Raw genomic sequence first — 21,307 nt, forward strand, 5'->3', positions numbered from 1 at the left:
AAGGTATTTGCTAGTAGAGTACGAATCTGGTAATCAAATGGGGGACCAAGCTCCTGGGGGTCCACCCCTTCCCCAAAAACATCCCCCAAAAAGAACAAATTTACGACGATAGCAATATGGGGCTCAAATGAAATGGCTTTGGGAGTAAAGCACGAATCTGATATCAATATTCGGGAAAACTGTCTATGGGACCACCCCACCGCCATAATACCACCCAACAGGGAAGTATTTGCTGACCATTGCAATATGGGGCTCAAATAAGACGTATTCGAGTAGAACACGAATCTGATATATATTTTCAGGGCCAAGTCACTGAATGGCCACCCCAAACCGGTCAGTTTCGCCGACTATGGAATATAGGGTCAAAATTAATGGTATTTGGGAGTAGAACACTAATCAGATATCAACATTCGATACCAACTATCTAGGAGAGGTCCCACCTCAATAACAACCCTCAAATAGGACGTATTTGCTCACCGATACAATTTGGGTCTTCAAGACAGTGAGGCTCGATATTGTTATTGTTGTTGCTGACTTTTGCAATAAGGGGTTTAAATGAAAAGTACTTGAGATTAGAATACGAATTCGATATCCAATTTCGAGGCCAATGGCAATATGGGGTTCATATGAAAGGTACTTGAGATATATGAGGAGAGAGCGGTGCTGATATATTTTCAGAGCTAAGTGTGTGGGGGACCACCCCACTCCCTAAAACACCCCTAAATCGGCCATATTTACCGGCCATGTCAATGTGGGTCTCGAATGAAAGGTATTGGAGAAAAGAGAACCCACTTTTGGGACCAACTTTCTGTGGAGGAAGTCCTTGCCTAAAATACCCAACAAACGCCATTATTTACTGACCATCGCAATATGGGGCTCAAATAGAAGTATTTGGAGGTGGAATACAAATCTGATATCCAAATGTGGGACCATGTGTTTGGGGCACCGCCCCTTCCCAAAAAAAACCCAAAAGAGTTAAAATTCACCCACAATGCCAATATGTGGCTCAAAGGAAAGGTATTTGAGATTAGAAAACGAATTTGATAGCCATTTTTGGGCCAAGTGTTTGGGGGACGCCTAAAACTCTCCTTAAAGCAATGGCAATATGGGGTTAAATCAATCGCATTTGAGAGAATAGCACTGGGGGACCACCTCATCCGCGGAAACACCCCTAATTTTGACATCATGAGAATATCGGGCTGAAATAAAGTATTTTAAGAATGGAGTACATCTAAGATCCAAACTTAAACGACATTAAAACCTCCGAGCGAATTCGTAGTACAATGAAGATCATATGGGATACAGATAAAGGCACTTATATTGTTATACTGTTAGTCAAGCGATATGCATATACAATTTTCGTAGCATGTTATTTCACTAAAAGAAAATAAATATTCAAAGAATAATTTTGTTCTATATAAAGTAAAAGAAGCCGCAGCGGAACGGACCCGGTTCAGCTAGTCAGACCACAAAAGAAGATTTGGCAGCCCGAACAATATTTCGAAATACCGAGGTGACCAACTTTAGGGACTTGCCAAAAGACGCCCGAACAACCTAAGGCCTTGAAATTTTGCACACGATCTCGTTAACAAAGATATCTCACACGGCATATTTTTACTAGTTTTTTTTCGATTTTCACCCACTGTTCGTCCTCCAATTGGGCCATATCTAGATATAGCTGTCATACAAACCGATCTGCCAATTTAGGGTCTTAAGCCCATAAAATCAGGATTTATTACACGATTTCGTTGAGTTTGGAACAGAAAGCTGAACACGGTTCACCGTTGTTTGAGCCTAAAATTTGAAACAGTGAGTTGTATTAAAGCTTACAACATCCGACCGAAATATGGTTCAGATCGGACTATATTTAGACTTAGAAAAGCTGTTATTGTAGACCAACTTGCTGATTACGGGCCTCAAACCCATAAAAGCCGCATTTATTGTCCGATTTCTGAAATTGAATTGACTCTGAAATTTGAAATAGTGAGTTGTTTTAAGCCTCCCATCATCCGAGCAAAATATTATCCAGATCGGACCATATATCGATATCTATGTTCTTCCAATTTTGGGTTTTAATCGCGTGAAAGGCAGATTTATTGGCCGTTTTCGCTGAAACTGTGGCTTGCATAAGAGTTCTTGGTACTTGAATAAAAAATAATATAGACCAGCCCATATTTGGATATAACTATGGATATAATAGTGGCGTTGTAATAGAATTTGATAATGAATGCATGGTGATGGGTATTCTGAGTTCGGTACGGCCGAACTCAATATTTTTTTACTTGTTTTTGTTGGATTCATGGTGGAGAATATATCATATTCGGCCCCGCAGAACTTAACGCGCTTTGACTTGTTGTAAAAGAATCGGAACTCTTATTCAATTGGGACCGTTCGGTAATTTTCAATTGAAAATTCAATTAGAAATCTTAAACATTTTTAATCGATTTTTTAGTTGATTATTCAGATATATTTACTTATACATACTTCCTTTTTTCATTTCGTTTTGTATTCTTGGACATTCTATTTTTGTATCTGATTTATTTTAATATTTATTTGACAATTCAAAACTGCAAAACTAAACAAACAAAAAGAAAATCACTTGGGTGTTTCAACATAAAACGCTGCAATTTCCATCTACAATATGTTTGGGATCTCGAATCCTCCAAAGTGGTGGGGCAACTTCATAGCCACATCCATTCTCTGGCAATTACGTAGAGCACAGAAACAACATGAGATATGCTATTGTATTTCAGATAACAGCAGATCCATGACAAGCCAGAAAGCAAACAGCAAATATATATTCGATGGTCACATGCCCAATAGGATCATGATTAATTGCCTTCATAAAAATTGGTTTCGAGCTCATGTGGCAATGTAATGTTGCAACATGAATTCAGAGTGTAGTGGTGTTACATGTGTTGCAGCTACATTTAGCCTCATATTTCCGTTCGAAGTTGCTACTTTTCAATTTTAAAATTAACATTACACACATACATACATATGTATATAGTAGAATGGTACATATGTATGTATACGGTTATACATATGGACACACATATGCGTGTACTAGACCGTTCAGACGTTATAACATTTAGGAATTTTTTATCATACGTGTATGTGGGTATCATTCCGTTTGTAACAATTTAAAATGCCACCTAGATAAGTCCAGAAAAAGATATAGTCTGCATATAAACCGATCCCTCGATTTTATTTCTTCCCTCCTAGAAGTGCGAAAGAAAGTCCCTTTATGCCAAGTTAGTTCATCAAATGAATTTTGTATGTCCTTCACGTTTAGGGTTGACTTATTTGATAGATTTTAAGAGTTTGTTTTTTATGTGATGTTAGAGTTGCATTGTTTTCCAAGCAGTTATCAACATTTTGAATTTGAATGTCGAAATAATAGCAACAAGCATCGTTATTAGGCTTCGGTAATTTCGAAACGGAGGGAAATTCTAAGGTCGCTTGTTGCTCATCAGAACCCTGAAGAGTGAAAGTGAAATCTAATTTTTGACCACACCACTCTAATGTACAGAAACACAATTTACACATTGATCAAACCAATTCACTCAAACGCGATTGTGTGCGAACGAAAACGCAATGCACCACACTACCATCAGACGTCGAAAACTCTGCTCACTCCCCGCTCGACGTACCAGAACCCTTTGGTTGGGTGACTGCATAACCTCTGGCAGGCTAGCTCTCTAAAACTAAATCCAGGAGTTGGTGTTGGTGCTGGCTTGCTTGTTGGCTGCCTCCAATACGGATTGGGTTTTTTGCCTTCTTTTGTCGACTGTTTCTGTTTCAATGAAATTTAATAGAACATGTTAAATTTGACAAGCTAACAGATGCATGTGAAGTTTAACACAAAAATATTGTTACAATAACAAATTCCAAAGAGGAAAACAACAACAACAGCAACGGCAAAAACGACCAAACATTACAACAACAGCATGAGGAAAGGATTAACCCTCCTGCTATCGTTTTTTCTCTCGACAGCTGGCAAAAGCGGGAGCGCAATCCTTGAAATGAAATTTTTGTTAACGACGGAGAGTGTGGAGCGGGGGGAAGGATGTTAAATGAGAAATCAACTCAAGTGAAACAGACAAAATTTAATTTTCAAAACAATGATTTTTTTGTGTTAACCAGAAGTCAGTGTAAAACCGAACCACTGATTGTACAAATATTTATACATACGTCCCTGTGTTGATATGTATGTTGCATGGAAGTTTTGCTACACACATACATGTATGGATGTACACTCAAAAAAAGTGGCCCAATGATAGAGTAAACTACTTTCGAATAAAGGTGAACTTCATATAGCACTACAGACAGTTTCATTCGTTTCGCTTCTCCCCAAAGAGGTGTCGCTTTGCGGCATGCCGTTCGGATTCGGCGATAAAAAGGAGGCCTGTTATCAATGAACTTAAATTGAATCGGACATCACTTATTGATTTGAGAGAAGTTTGCCCCAGTTCCTTAATGGAATGTTCATGGGCAAACTTTAATTGCATTCGGCGCATATGATGAACATTGGTGAAAGATATTTAGAACTGAAATCAGCACAATTGATGGAATAAAATATTCGAAATATTTACTGTATGATAATACATCTGAACAAAATGTTGACAAAATATTGGCTTCCATTCCGGTCTGTTTTAACCAATGCGCGTTGTAATTTAATTGTAGATTTATTCTAATATTAAACCTTTGTTTTATTTTATTAATATATTTCAAATTACATGTAAGTAATATAGTTTTCATATATATTAACTATTAGCCGAACCGGGCCCGCTCCGCTGCGCCTTCTTTAACTCTTTAATATCTTTTTATGGTTGGGGCACTTTGCCCTGAATGTTTTTATCAAATTCGTGCCACTGTAGTCTATGTCCCCCTATAACGCTGAACGCATGCGTTCAAATCCTGGCGATAACATCGGACAAAATTTAAAGCTGTGGTGATCCCCCCCTAATGCTGGCGGCATTTGCTATTCATGGTCATGTAAAAAATTCTCCCCAAAGAGATGTCGCACTGCGGCACGCCATTCGGACTCGGCTATAAAAAAAGTCCCTTGTCATTGAGTTTAAACTTGAATCGGAAAGCTTTCATTGATGTGTGAGAAGTGTGCCCATTTCTCGGTTACTGGATAAATTTTTAATCCACTCTAAATACCTCTCTTTTGAGTCTTATCGTATTGGAAATATTTCCGGTTTAGAGAGACACTTGGTCCTTAATGTAAATATACGCTTTGAGCTCTACTTCAAAATAGATTTTATACGAGCCCCATAATGGCGTGATCGGTAAATAAATTCTGTTTGAGGATAGGATGGACCCCAGGGACTTTGTTCCGAAAATGAGTATCAATTTCCAGAAAATCAATCAATTTAAACATCAAGTAGCTTTTATATAATAGGGAGGTGTTTTCAGGTGGATATCAATTTTTTTTTTGTTTTTCTCTCACACACCTTTCGTTTGAGCTCTATACTGTCGTAATTGGTCTATATACCTATTTGGGCGGGCCCCCGAGACACCCGACCCCAACAATAGAAACCATGTTTTGTTTTGACTGTGAGAGTGCGAAAAAAAATTTCGAACGAGTCGCATTCCAATCTCCGAGATCTGGTGGTTTTGAAAATTAGGGTAATTGTAATTTGAAAATCAGGGTAATCGACTCAAATATGGATATCAAATTTTTGCTGCAATCCCAAATCTATTGGGTTGCCCAAAAAGTAATTGCGGATTTTTTAAAAAAAAGTTAATGCATTTTTAATAAAACTTAGAATGAACTTTAATCAAATATACTTTTTTTACACTTTTTTTCTAAAGCAAGCTAAAAGTAACAGCTGATAACTGACAGAAGAAAGAATGCAATTACAGAGTCACAAGCTGTGAAAAAATTCGTCAACGCCGACTATATGAAAAATCCGCAATTACTTTTTGGGCAACCCTATTTAATGTGAGCCCCATATTGCTATGGTCAGTAAATATGAAATGTTTGGAGGGTGTTTCGGGGCTGGGGCGGTCACCGGCACTTTACTCTGATCAAATTCGTTCTTTACTTCCAAATACCGTTGATTTGAGCTCCATATTGCCATAATCGGAAATGATGTTCAGTTTAGGGGCCGCTTTATTAATTTTTACTAAATTAATTTTCTACTCTCAAATACCTTTCATTTGAGTCCCATATTGTCATAATGGGTCAATCAACCTATTTGACTTATTTTTGGAAAGAAAAGCGCCACATAGACTTGAACACAAATTTAAATGTCCTACCAAATTCCTTTCATTTAAGTCTCATATAGACATGTTCGGCTAATATGCCTATTTGGGGGTACTTGCGGGTGGGGCGACCTCCCATTACTTGGATCTAATTTGTTATGCCATATTTGTTATATACTGTCGACTACTTTTCATTTGAGGCCCATATTGACATGAACGTCGAATATATCCGTTTAGAGCAGGTTTTGGGTTGGGGAGGCCCACTGGGTACTAGGGCCCAAATTTTAATACGATATTCGTTTTCTAGTTCCCAATACCTTTCATTTGAAACCCATATTGTGCCTATCGATCCACTTTTGGTTTTGGATGGCGTTGTTGGGGTAATGGGGGAGGGACCGCCACCATCCGATATCTACAAATTATATAGCCTATGTTTCCTTCCAGACAAACTTACACAATCTGTGAAAATTTTAAGAAAATCGGTTCAGCCGTTTTTGCTTCTACGGAACAAACAAAAACAGAAAACCGAGTCCCATATAGTCATCGTGGGTCATATGCCCATTTAAGGCGTTTTTGGAGGGATACGATCTGATTTTGTATGCCGGATTCGTAATCTACTCCCGACACCTTTCATTTGAGGCCCACAATGACATGAATGCCCAATATGTCTGTTTGGGGGAATGTTACGGTTGGTGCGGCCCGATTAGTACTTAGACCCGAATTTTAATACCACATTCGTATTCCATTTTCCAATACCTTTCATTTGATACCCATATAGTCCCGGTCCACTCGGTCCACTTTTGATTTTGGGTGGTGTTTTTGGGTAAAGGGGAGGGTCCGCCCCTTCCGAAATCAACAAACTATGAAGCCTATTTCTCCTTCCTGCAGCATATTATACTTCTTCCTGTAATTATATTCTGAGACGAGAATGGAAAAAATTGTTTGAAAAGAAAGAAGAGATAGATGTCGTGACTTTGATCATTTTACAATATTTAATATTTTTGAACATATTTTTTCTTGCTACGGTCCACGACTTTTCCTTGTAAATGCGAACATCAGACTGAGCGTTGTAATACTGTTTGAGCGACACGAGAATGGTTTTCATGGTTTTCCACTGTTACTGTTCCATGCTCTGAATGGTTTATGACCCAGCGCATGGTGCCTAACTACACAGCCCAGGTAAATAGAGGTAAATCTAAAAGGCTGGTTTTTCTTTTTAAATAAGAATACGACTGACAGACAATGTGTTAAAAGAAGCACCTTCATATTTGCATTTAGGCTAGGCTTGGTATAGCAAAGAAGTTAATGGATTTAATCATCTCTGTTACAAAACTTGGCAACCTAAGTATATTTTAAACAAAATGTTAGTTAAAACTTGCAATTGAATTAAATTTATTCAATAATACTTAAATTTGTGAAACTCGTAAACAATTTTGAACGAATATTTATTCAAATTGAAGAGTATAGGTTTGTGGCAAGCGTTGAACTCAACATAACAACATGTTTATATCGGATAAATAAAAGCGTTGTTTGCTATTGGCATATTTAACTTGATGAGAAGAAACTTGGTTAAGTAAAATGACTTCCTAAACCCAAGTTTATGAACTATTTGCCACTAATTACAGATGAGTAAAACTTACTAAAAATTTTCCTTGTTTAATTCAAAATTTAACCATATTTGATTAACATTTGCTAACTACAATAATTTGCAAAAAGTGTTTAAGTGTTTTACTTTATTTTATGCGCACCATTTTTTTGAGTGTACATTACAAACCCATACGTACCTTTACGCTATGGTACACAGATGGGAACATGTGAGAAATGGGTTGAACCTGTGGATCATTAGGGAGGTTTTATGCTCTGGAAGAATGAAGGATCCCATTCTTCTTATCGGATTTTATTAATTTTTAGATGTGTTGGCTTGCTTCTACTTCCACGTCAAGTGTTGATTGAATAGGTCTTCTGCAAGCTGTTTTCCTGAATAAGCCCGCATCTTGTCCGATTTTACTAACATTCTTCATTTTTACTTATATTAAGACTGGCAACAGTGATGTCTAGCATGATCGAAATCGCTTCATCGCCTGAAAGGTAAATACTACTTTTCATTTGTGGTTTTCAACTTTCATATATTCCAAGCTACACGTCCGGAAAATTTTTGCAGAAGCAATTTGTGATGGTTAATGATGTACTAGAATAGTTAAATGTTATGGTAATCTTAAACATTAAAATTTGGTGCAACGATAGAACCCATTTAGAGATACGTAATTCAGGGACAAAGCTGGTTATTTGAAAGGGGTTAAGCACGTAATCATGAAGTTCGAAGGCATCATAGCTGTCGTACACGTCATATGGACTCGACTATAAAAAGGCGTCCCTTATTAAAATCAAGAACTTGAAGTTCTTTGCACATTTCCGCATTTGCGTTTGCTGGATTTGAACTATCCATCTTCCTAATTCAGTAATATATGTGAATTTTGAGCACTTCAAATTCAGATTTATAGACTCTGATCTAAATTGCAGGAGGAGTCAGATTTGGGAAATATGACAATGTATACATCATTGGACCATAAAGGTCCTAAAGGGCTAATTTACGATAACAATTAAAAAATGCATGCATCGCTTAAGAATAAAGCAATTTTTGGATTCAACAAATAATCTCGGGAGATCGGTATAGGTGTAGGAAGACTTCTGGGTAGGGACAAAACTTATGGAGATCGGTCTATTTTGGTCTTCGTTTTTGGTAGCGATTGTCAGTCGTTTTAACTTGGTGTCATTATTAGGAACTGCTTGTAAATTTTGGTTTTTCTTTTTTGATCAATTCTACTTACGATTGGAAATTTTTATTCGCCGTAAGGCGGTCTAATAGCCAAACATTAAAGTGGACAACACCTATACATGTACAAGGCATAACAAAGACGAGCATTGAATTGGACAAACTGATGTGATGTGCCGCACAAAATTCCCATTCATTCATCCGTTCATTTGGTGCTCCAACCATCCGAGCAACCAACCATACAGTTCCCTTTATGCCAATGCCAATGGCAAAGGCAAAGGCAACCAATACAGAAAAACCAGTAAGTTATGCTGTAAGCATCAATTTCAAAAGGATTTTGGATTTTGTTTTAATTTATCAGAAAAGAGGTGCTCATCCTCAAGCGCCCAATCGTCAGCCGTCCCCATCCATGCGATGAAACAATCAAATGAAACTTACATATTTCAACATTTAAAATACACAAGATTTGCTCGTCCTTTTTGCAGGGACTGACCTCTGCAGTGTAAGCCAAGGTGCTCACACACACTCACGCCCAACATCCATGGGAAACCTTTTTGTTGTTAACACGAAATGCTCCACTGCGTGTGTTTTCGCTCCATCTGGGAAGTAGTCAGGGCGTTATCAATATTTAAACAGTTGGAAGATACTTTAAAAGGCAACCAAAAGTTTTTCATTTTCTTCTGAGCTTTGGGGCATTTCAGTCGAAATCACTGAACCTGATGAAATATACTTTCAAAAAGATGTAAGAAAAACAGAAAAAACAATGCCAAGTTCACTCGGATTGCAAATGATTTGTTCTGATGGAAACAAGAAGAAACGGACTCAATGGTTGGTTCTTTCATCCTAACGGAATATTTTAATTCCGTGTTTCCAATATTAACAAATAATGATGATTTACTTGAAAATGTAATATCCATATCCAAGTACGAGTATAAGTTAGAAACGCCATCTACTGGTGCGACTGATTCATTATGCAAAATTTAAAAGCAAACGTGTATTAAGTTTGACCAACCCTAGCTTCTCTTTTAATTAGAAACATATTAACCATATCCAAAATATGAAACTTATGGGGTTCTGGAAACCAGAAAGAGTGACTGCTCACAGCAGTTATATATACACGGAATGGTGGGAAATTGGGTGAACAGACCTAAAACAAGTAAAAAGGCGTTAAGTTCAGCCGGGCCGAACTTTAAATACCCCCACCTCGGGTATATATGTAAACCACCTTTCGTCAATGTCGCTGTCCCAAATTTCGACGTTATCGGACAATAAATGCCCCTTTTATAGGCTCAAAACCTTAAATCTAGATATCGGTCTATATGGCAGCTATATCCAAATCTGGACCGATCTGTGCCATATTGCAGAAGTATATCAAGGGACTTAACGTTACTCACTGTCCCAAATTTCGGCGTCATCGGATAATAAATTCTCCTTTTATGGGCCCAAAACTTTAAATCGAGAGATCGGTCTATATGGCAGCTATATCCAAATCTGGACCGATCTGGGCCAAATTGAAGAAGGGTGTCGGAGAGCCTAACACAACTCACTGTTCCAAATCTCAGCAAATTCGGATTATAAATGCGGCTTTTATGGGCCTAAGACCCTAAATCGGCGAATCGGTCTATATGGGGGCTAAATCAAAATTTAGCGCAATCATTTTCTTTAACTCTCGACATTGCTGGTGAATTTCATAGAAATCGGTTAAGATTTAGATATAGCTCTCATATACATAAAATAGTTCCGTGATTGACTGACTGACGGATCAACGCCCAGCCAAAACGGCTAAAGCTAGAATCATGAAACTTGGCACAAATGTGGGTCTTGGGTCGTATGGGTCGTCGTAAAGCAAGCTAAAAGCTGTTACTTTTAGCTTGCTTTAGAAAAAAAGTGTAAAAAAGTGTATTTGATTAAAGTTCATTCTAAGTTTTATCAAAAATGCATTTACTTTCTTTTAAAAAATCCGCAATTACTTTTTGGGCAACCCAATACTACAGATTTTTGGGATATTCGTACGTTTAGGTACTAAAAAGTACCAATAAATACGAAATGGTAAATGTTTGCCTAGCGCAAATGGGCTTAAATTAGAGAGCGTCTCGAAAATATAAGGTTTGTGCAAAATAAGTTTATAATACTAGAAGTGATAGAAATATCGTAGTAATTTTAGCAATTGGAACTATTTTGTACTTTTTTTTGTTAATTGAGCTAGAGATATGAATTTATGTACATAGGTAAATTGGAGAATAAATGAGTTTTTGGACTTTTGGACATTTAAGTACAAAAAAGTATCAAAAAGTACGAAATAGGTAAACTTTGCATAGGGTGAGCGGGTTGAGCTAGAACTTCGAAATTTGGCCGATTGGATGTTATTGCGTAAAAATGGGGGCGAAGAGAACATTTTAGAAAAATAGTACCCGAAATAAGAGAGAAAACGTATACTTCGTAGCGAAATTACTACCATTTCGTGATTTCTTTACGGATTGAGCTAGAGCTTTGAAATTTGGCATGTAGGCACAACTAGGAAATTTATTTAGGTTGACTGAAAGATTTTTCATAAATTTTACATTTTGGTACCAAAAAGAACTAAATAGTACGAAATAGCTTATCTACTTCTACAGTGAACGGAGACATATATAATTATTTAGGCAAAAATGAGAAAAAACGTACAAAATAGTTCCTGCTTTACAGACTTAGCTTCAGCTCTCAAAATTGGGATACAGTTAATGCTTGACAGTATATATCTGGCGACTAGAAGATTTTTTTGAATTTCGTAAATTTAGGTACCAATGGTACTTTATTTAGGGAGTGAGCTAAAGTTTTGATATTTGAGATACAGGTACACCTTGAAAGTATATTACCCGGACGACCTGAGGAATTTTGTGAAATACGTACATTAAGGTACCAAAACGTACACAATGGTACTTTCTTTACAGATTGAGCTTCAGCTCTAAGAATTGGGAGACAGTTACTTATTAATAGTAAATATCTGGCGACTTAAAGATTTTTTGAAAACGTACAAATTGGTAGTTGCTTTACAGATTGCGAATATACAGTTACACCTTGACAGTATATATTGGCCGACTAGGGTAGATTTTAGCTACTAAAGGGTATGAAATTTTCTTTACAGACTGAGCTACATTTTTGAAATTCAGGATACAAGTACATCGCAGTATGTACCAGGCGACGCTCGTACAATTAGGTACTAAAACGTACAAAGTGGTACTTTCTTTACAAATTGAGCTACAGCTCTCACAATTGGGATACAGTTAGAGCTTGACAGTATATATCTGACAACTACTGGTACTTTCTTCACGGTTTAAGCTAAAGCGTTGATATTTGATTTGGTCTGAATGCATCAACCGCTTCTTCAGGTGTCGAAAAACGTCGGCCCCCATTTTATATTTTACATACGGGAATAAAAAGGCGTCATTCGGTACTAAGTCAGGACTATACAGCAGATGACTCATCAAATCGATGTTTTGAGTGCTCAAAAATGCATTTGTTTGAGCCGATGTGTGAGAATTTCTTTCGACCAATCGACACGAGCCTATTTTGAGCGATTGACAAATTGTGTGGGATCCAACGCGAACAAATTTTTTTAACGGTCAAATGATCATCCAATATTGAATATATGCTGGTCCCACTAATGCCTAAGGTTGTCTCAATCTTACGATAGGTCATATGACGATCTTGCAATATCAGTCGGCGCACAGCATCAATGGTTTTTGGAACAACAACTGAGTTTGGACGACCTTCACGAAATTCGTCTTGCAGTGAACTAGGACCTCGGCTGAATTCACCATACCATCGATAAACACTGGTCCTTGATGGAGCTTCATCGCCAAAAATTGAATTAAGTTCATTAATGCACTGTTGTTAAGTTAATCCACGTCGAAAGTTGAAAAAACCAATTGCACGAAAATGTTCCCGATTTTATTTAATTTTTTGGGCAAGACGAATCTTTTGAGTTACTGTAAACAACACAAACAACGCTTGTATGTCAAAACGTTCTGAACACATATAACCTTCCCTAATCCCGAAATATAAAAGGCAACCCTTATAATCGAGACGACGATAGGAAACCCGGAAGTAATGGAAGAGGTTTCCGATCGGATACTTCAGACGACACCTGAGATCGCGTGCGAGGCACTGCTGCCAGCGGCACAGTCTTAGATTGACGGAACCCTAGTTTGTATTGCCATCTGGAAGATCGTGTTATACGGATGGATCAAAGCTAGAGGATAGAGTGGGCCTGGGGATCTACATTGAGAACCCAGGGACTGAGATGCAGGCGATCACGGAATGGATGATGTGGTGTGGATGATGTGGTGTGGTGCAGTAAACAGGCCATAAGGACAATAGCAACCAGGATGCTAATATCACGAACAGTTTCGGAATTGGCCCGGTGCGCATCGTTTGGTTGCCGGGCCATAGCGGAGTAACTGAGAATGAGAAAGCGGACGATTTGGCAGTGAAAGCCAGAGAACTGCTGGCAATAAACTTGGTTAACCCGAAACCTTTCAGGTCGACGCAGTCCGAATTAAGGAAGTGGGCGGCGAATCCGCATGTAACCCTGTGGAACACCTATGCGGAGATCCAGATCGTGAGAAGCCGAGGCTATTACTGAAAAAAAGTTAGAAGGAGGTCAGTATAGCTTTCGGTATCATAACAGGTCACGTAAACGCAAAAAATAATTTGTTTCACATAAAACAAATTTTTGCCAAGTAAACTTCTTTTCTGAAAAACGTTGTTTATTTATGTTTGTTTATGTTTAATACATCCAAGATCGGTCCATATTTGGATATAGCTGTCATATATTTCGATCCCCTGATTTAAAGTATTGATCCCATAAATGGTGCATTCATTTATCGATTTCACTGAAATTTCGGACAAAGAGCTGTGTTGGGCCCCTCGGCATCTATGTTTATTACGCTCCAGATTGGTCTTTATTTGAATATAGCTGCCATATATACTGATCTCCCGATTGAAGTTCTTGTGTGGAGAACAGTCTATTTAGATATTACTTGAACTGTATTAAGCCCTTCGACGTCCGTGTTGAGTTTGGGCCAAATCTCATATTTCGATACACCTCCTATGGGTTCATAAATGATGCATTCTTCACCGGATTATGAAGAAAGGTGTTTAATATATATTTAATATATACATACATACATGAGGTGGTTAGTATCCAAAGGTTGGCTCGGCCGACTTTAAAGCGTTTTACTTATCTTAAAACACAAACATTTATTGTCACTCGTAACCACTTCAGTGAAACCAGCAAAAATTAAAGCTTCTAGGAGCCGAACAAGGATGATCGAGAGACCGGTTTACAAGGGGGCTATATCAGGTCATAGACTGGTTTGGACCACATTTGGTATAGTTGTTGGAAATCGTAACAGAACACCGCAGGCAAAATTTCAGCCAAATCGGTCGGATTGCGGCTTGTACGGACTCAAGAAGTTAATTCGGGAGATCGCTTTATATGGAAGCTATGTCAGGTTATAGACCGATTCGGACCGTATTTGACACAATTGTTTGAAGTCATAACAGAATACTACATGCAAAATGTCAGTCAAATCTAACAACAATTGAGGCTTGTAATGGCTCAAGAAGTCAAATCGGGAGATCGGTTTATATGGGAGCTATTTCTAAATCTAAACCGATATGGCTCATTTGTAATCCCCAACGACCTACATCAACAATAATTATTCGTGCCAAATATCAAGCGGCTAGCTTAACGCGTTCCACCGCTGTCGTGATTTCGACAGACGGACGGATGGACCGACATGGCTAGATCAATTCAGAACGTCTTGACGATCAAAAATATATATACTTTATGGGGTTTTGGACGAATATTTCGAGGAGTTACAAATGGAATGATTAGTATACCCCCATCCTATGGTGTTGGGTATAAAATTACGTCACCCGATACTGCTGTAGTTTTGTATACAAAGTACTTTGGGAGAACAAATTTGGATGTAGCATCCACATATATATATGTGAATGCTAGTTCGGCTAATATCGGCCACAGTTCTCAATTGTTTTCAACCAATTTAGGCCTTGTGGAATGGATAGATGTGTTCGTAATAAAAACTAATTCAAACTAACTTTATTATACAGAAATGAATTTCTTGTACATTGTCAAAATTATACTAAGCCTATGTGATAAATATGCAGAATAATAAACAAAGTTGTTTTTACGAAATAATAAAATTATTCTAAGGTTACTTGATAAATATTCAAATTAAGAAACAAAGTTATTTTCACAAAGTGTGCAACCACAATACTCCTCCCCCAGTGACAACGTTAAGTTTTAATTCTCACAGTCTTTCCTGATCGTAGAGTTCGTGAATGAGAATCATTTGGTACTGGTTGAGGTGATATGGATTTCGTTGGCATTTCGTCTTTCAAGATTAAGGCTGGCTTAAGGCGATCAACAGATATCGTCTTCCGTTTTCCATTAACATCAAATACAAATGTTTTTGCTCCTCTAGATAGAACAGGAAAAGGTCCTGTGTTTGGAGGTTGTAATGAAGCTCGCACAGCGTCGTTTCGGATGTATACAAATTCTGCTTCTTTCAATGCATTTGGCTCATAAATATTTGAATCGCCATGACGGTTAACCTTCTTTGCTTTGACGTTGTTCATATCAGCTTTAAATTGTGCAACCCAATCAGAACGCAATTTACTAAATTTCGATTCAGTGAAGAATTCACCTGGTAATGTAAGCTCCATACCATATACTGACGCAGCAGGCGATACGCTTAAATCATGATTGATAGATGAACGTAATCCCAACATTATTATTGGCAAAACCATGGACCAACGTGGGTTTGCGTGACACATTAAAGATGCCTTAAGTGTTCGATGCCAACGTTCGATTTGGCCATTTGACTGGGGGTGATAAGGTGTCGTATGAGTAACACGAATTCCAAGCAACTTTGAAAATTCTCGAAACAGTTCCGACTCGAACTGTCGCCCTTGGTCTGTCACCACCTGAGAAGGCACTCCAAATCTTGCTATCCATCCACTAAGAAATGCTTTAGCCACAGATTCGGCTGTTATGTCTTGCAATGGTATAGCCTCCGGCCAACGTGTAAATCTATCGATACAGGTAAGACAGTACCTATACCCTCCCGATGGCGGAAGAGGTCCAACAATATCGATGCTGACCACTTTAAATCGATCATCCGGCACTGGAAATTGGCCAATAGCACTTTTTATATGACGTCCCACCTTGGCTTGTTGACATCTAAGACAAGTTTTCGTCCAAATGGAAATATCTTTCCTCATGTTTGGCCATACAAACCTAGTTGATATCATCTTAACTGTGGCTTTTGAGCCCGCATGAGAAACGTTGTGTATCATATCGAAGACGCATTTTCGAAAACGAGGTGTGATATAAGGTCTTATTTTATGAGTTGACACATCACACAGAACTTTCGTTTTCGAGTCAGAAATTTGGAAATACTTCAGCAGCAAATTTGATGATTGCGGATTTGATTGTAGTTGTTTGAGTTCTTCATCATTCTCTTGATCTTTGGAAAGTTCCGAATAATCCAGGGAAGATGGTAAAGATATTGCATTAAGTCGTGATAGAGCATCTGCAGTGATATTTTCTTTTGCAGGTACATGGCGAATATCCACTGTATGCTGTCCAATAAAATCTAGGTGTCTAAGCTGGCGTGGAGATGCCTTATCGTGACGTTGATTGAAAGCAAATGTTAATGGTTTACGATCGGTATAGATACAGAATTGGCGTCCCTCAAGAAAATGTTGAAAATATTTAACTCCAGAGTACGCCGCCAAAAGCTCGCGATCATAAGCGCTATACCGAGTCTGAGTATCTGATAACTTCTTTGAGTAGAATCCAAGTGGTTTCCATTCACCATCAATGAGTTGTTGAAGAACAGCTCCCATACCGATATCGGACGCATCCACCCATAAAGATGTTTCGGCAGACTCAACGGGATAAGCCAAAAGTGCAGAGTTCGCTAGTTGATTCTTACATTCTTCAAATGAATTACGCAATTCTGGTGTCCACTCAATTGGTGTTTTATCATTTTTCTTCTGGCCGGACTTCAGGGAGTTTAATATTGCCTGAGCTTGAGCTGCTTTCGGGATAAACCGACGATAAAAATTGAGCATTCCAAGGAATCGACTTAACTCGTTGACAGTTTTTGGCAAATTGTATTGTTGAATGGCTAATACCCGTTCTGGACTTGGCACTAGACTACTTTGAGTTACGCAGTATCCCAAGAAAATAAGGGAATCCTTGCCAAATTCGCATTTGTCTCTATTTACAGTTACGCCATGTGATTGCAAACGAGAAAAAATCTGCCGAAGATGTATCTCGTGCTCTGCTTCGTTTTCAGACGCTACGAGTATATCATCAATATAAGCAAAACCGAAATCCAGTCCCCTTAGAACTTCGTTTATAAAATGCTGGAACGTTTGAGCAGCGTTCGTGAGACCAAACGGCATCCGTGTAAACTCGAACAAACCAAAAGGTGTAATTATAGCCGTCTTTGGAATGTCTTCTTCAGCTACAGAAATCTGAAAGTACGCTTTGACCAAATCGATTTTTGAAAATACTTTCTTACCAGCTAACATATAACCAAAGTCGTGTATATGAGGTACCGGATAACGATCGGGAACGGTTATCTTATTGAGGTAACGATAATCTCCGCACGGACGCCACATACAATCACCTTTTGGAACCATATGAAGAGGACTCTCCCAAGGACTTCTTGATGGTCTGCATATATCAAGTTGCATCATATAGTCGAATTCATCTTTCGCATTTTTTAACTTTTCTGGAGATAGTCGTCGTGCTTTCACTGAAATTACTGGTCCATTTGTATCAATATGATGTATAACTGGATGACTAACGGGTGGTAACTTAATACTGGGCGTAGTAACATCAATGAAATCGGAAACAATTGAATTACATTCTCCTGGCCCATCAGGAATTACCTTCAACGATAAAGTCGGTTGAAGTGAGCAAAATCCAGATACTTTGAGTTTTGTTGTTGAATCGATTAGTTGATTGTTTTTCATATCCACCAGGAGTCCAAAATGCTTCAAAAAATCTGATCCAATTATTGGCTGTGTTATATCAGCTACAATAAATGACCAGAGAAATCTTCGTCGTAGACCGATATTGCAATTAATAACCCTTGTTCCATAAGTTCGTATTTTCGTGTTGTTCACTGCATATAAAACAAAAGAATTTGACGTTTTGTTTTTTTCATCGTTTCTGCGAGGTAAAACAGATATGTCGGCACCGGTATCTATAAGGTATCTTAAATTTGATTCTGCATCTTGAATAAAAAGGCGACTTATATGCCGGCCGCACTCATCCGCCACCTTAGATGAGGTGCCTAATTGTTTTCCGTCGAATTGAACGAGCAGGGCGAACGGCATTTTGTCGCTTTCCGTCCAAATTTATAGTGGTACCAACACACAGAAGATGTTGAACGAGAGCGTGAATTACTTCGTGAACGATGTGTGGAATTCCTTTTTTCGTGTTGACCACCTCTGAACGAAAAGGCATCAATTTTCGATAAAAGTTCACTTACTTGCCTTTCCAAAACCATCAAACGGTCTTCATCCTTAGTTGAAACAGCATTGACTACACCAGAAGCATCAGACTGGTCATGGACTTTATCTGCCATGATTGCTAACTTGTCTACTCCATCATCGCTTACCGACAGTATGGCTCTTGTTGTTGATGGAAGGCGCTGGATCCACAATGTTTTCAATAACTCTTTTGACATTTTTCCACAGGATAATTCCATCATTTCCCTTAGTAATGCCGAAGGTTTCTTGTCACCGATACATACATTTTCCAAAAGTTGTCGAAGGCGTTTTTCCTCAGATTCCATAAATTCATCAAGCAATGCCTTCTTCAAGACTTCGTATTTGTTGACCGCTGAAGGATTTTCCACAATATGGCTTACATGGTTCAAAATACCGCTTTCCATGGACCCAACTAGCGTATGGAACTTCGTTTCGTCGGAAGAAATTCCTGATGTAACAAACTGGGACTCCAATTGTATAAACCATAGCCGCGGATTTTGTCGCCAAAACGGAGGAACTCGAACCGCTACACGGGATAACTCCAATGCATTATTTTCATTTTCAGTAGCCATGCTTGAAAAAAATAAAATCTGTATATTTTTCGTTCGGGGTCACCAATGTGGAATGGATAGATGTGTTCGTAATAAAAACTAATTCAAACTAACTTTATTATACAGAAATGAATTTCTTGTACATTGTCAAAATTATACTAAGCCTATGTGATAAATATCCAGAATAATAAACAAAGTTGTTTTTACGAAATAATAAAATTATTCTAAGGTTACTTGATAAATATTTAAATTAAGAAACAAAGTTATTTTCACAAAGTGTGCCACCACAGCCTTTTGGAGTTCAACAATGCTCACAGCAATAAGGTAAATAAGGAAAATATATAATTTCCAATTCTTTTAGATGGTACTCCAGAACTTTTTAAGATGTTCAAATTGATTTTTAAGTTGTGGAAGATATGGCGTAAAACTTTGGTAGATGTCAATTTCAGTATTTGTGTATCATTTTGAAAGTCCAATTGAAATTAATTTTTCAACAGCGAAAGCCGGATATAGTCATATACATGTGTGATGTGTCGTTGTTGTTGCTGTTGGTGGTACTACATGTAACTCCATGCTGACTTGAGAGTCTGGGTAAGCGTGCTTGGTGTGTCTGCGATAGACGACTGGATTTGTTTAAAAAAAATTTTAGGAGAAGATATCTTTTTGTGATGGCCCAAGAGCATTGTTGCTTGAACTTTACAATAATTGGAGGCAGTCTTTAAGGGAACACTGACAATGACAGTGCCACAAGCGAGGTTAGATGGCCATATCTGATGGTAATGTCAGCATTTGTTGAACTGTGATATTCTTTAGTCCGTTTCCTTTTTCAATCAAAAAAGTTTGGCTAGTACAAAAACTCCTTCAACTTTTATCTTTATCTATTCCTGCAAACACAAAAACACATCCACATCCACACTACTCATGAGCGACCATAGACATTTGTATGGGTGCCAGGGACATTTATGCTTAAATCCTTTCCCAAACGAGCAGAGGAGCTTAACGTCGGCAAGGGTTGCCACTAAGGGCGACCGCTGCAGCATTCGTGCAGCCTTCGACTGTGGCGCACCATATACGTAGCTCTTGAGGGATTGGGGCCCTTCAAAACCATAACTAAAGTGATGGCCTGTTAGTATAGGTTTGTCCCATGATGTTATGCCTTGAATTGAATTACTTCCACGATAGAATCAAATATTAATCGTGGAATGGCAACCTCAACACATACTTGTGGACTAAGTATCCATACATTGTGACTTTGGTAATAACTCTGAGGGACTTAGTCACTCGAACTTGCTCTTCGCCGGCCAGGGCTAAATGCAGAGAAAAAAAAAAAATGGCATGCTCATTGCTACCGTTGCTGGTGGTGCTTCTGATGAGGATGCTGTTGATGATGGTCAAGCTAAAAGCCTGCAGTATTTAGTACAAAGGAAGTAGTCTCCCTATATCCTTTGGCTTTGGCAATCCTTGTGTGTGTGTGTGTGTGTGTGTGTGAGCGATGTGAGTTTGTATATTCAGTTCGTACGACTTCATTTCAACTGAAATACTTAAAAAAGTTTTAATAGGAATTTTGCTGTGCAAATATAAAGTATGCTTAGGTCCGTTTGTCTGTCCGTATATATAAGCCCACTGTGCATGCGAGTGTTTGGACGCTGGTGTTTGTGCCAACTATCAACTCAAACTTCGAGTATCCCGCTCTTTATGGCCAAAGCACGTACAAATTCACTTTCAACTTTCAATTTGGTATTTTTACAAGTTGAAAGTTCTGTCGTAATCCGATTTGCCATTACTCTCCACGGACTTTGCACGGAACCAATCATGGGAGCAAGGGATGATAGAACGCAAGGCAAAGAACTATAATGCCACTAGCCATAAGGGATTAAGTCAACGATTCCTTATCCCGACATCAACTCTCTACCCCCCACACACACACACACTCCCTGACCACAACTAAAGCAGCTAAGAAACCATTTTTTGAGCCTTTGAAATTAACCATATCCTTTCTCTCATACACCGTCATAGTTAGAAAGTTCTCTTTTAATGAGCGCCCCACAATCTCTTTAGAAAAACGAAAAGAAATGAAAACTTTTATTGAGATTTATTAACTTCACATAGTTTTTTAACTGGCTCTGAATTATTCATTTTTGAATTGCACTTATTTTCGATTGAGGCAATTTCCCATCCACTGACCTGT

At 38.3% G+C, this 21,307-nt stretch overlaps 1 protein-coding gene across 1 annotated transcript; it reads right to left on the minus strand.

The window, feature by feature from the left end:
- Window positions 1-3,291: 3,291 nt before the first annotated feature.
- LOC106082422 (retrovirus-related Pol polyprotein from transposon 412) lies at window positions 3,292-19,140 on the minus strand. Its single transcript, XM_059367400.1, has 3 exons — window positions 18,483-19,140; window positions 15,311-18,198; window positions 3,292-3,480 (listed from the first exon to the last, which is right to left on the minus strand). Exons 1-3 carry the CDS (start codon window positions 19,138-19,140, stop codon window positions 3,292-3,294), a joined length of 3,735 nt encoding a protein of 1,244 aa, XP_059223383.1.
- Between the last annotated feature and the right edge of the window lie 2,167 nt (window positions 19,141-21,307).

The sequence above is a fragment of the Stomoxys calcitrans genome, chromosome 4 (assembly GCF_963082655.1).
Source record: "Stomoxys calcitrans chromosome 4, idStoCalc2.1, whole genome shotgun sequence".
NCBI lineage: Eukaryota > Metazoa > Arthropoda > Insecta > Diptera > Muscidae > Stomoxys > Stomoxys calcitrans.

Bases quoted from the DNA above. Each gene is read 5' to 3' on its own strand.
- LOC106082422 (XM_059367400.1), bottom strand. From the start codon at position 19,140: ATGGCTACTGAAAATGAAAATAATGCATTGGAGTTATCCCGTGTAGCG. The intron at 18,199-18,482 runs GTAATTCACGCT...TTTTATATGCAG, and splicing joins TTCCACACATCGTTCACGAA to TGAACAACACGAAAATACGA. The intron at 3,481-15,310 runs GTGAGAATTAAA...TTCACTCTTCAG, and splicing joins CTCTACGATCAGGAAAGACT to GGTTCTGATGAGCAACAAGC.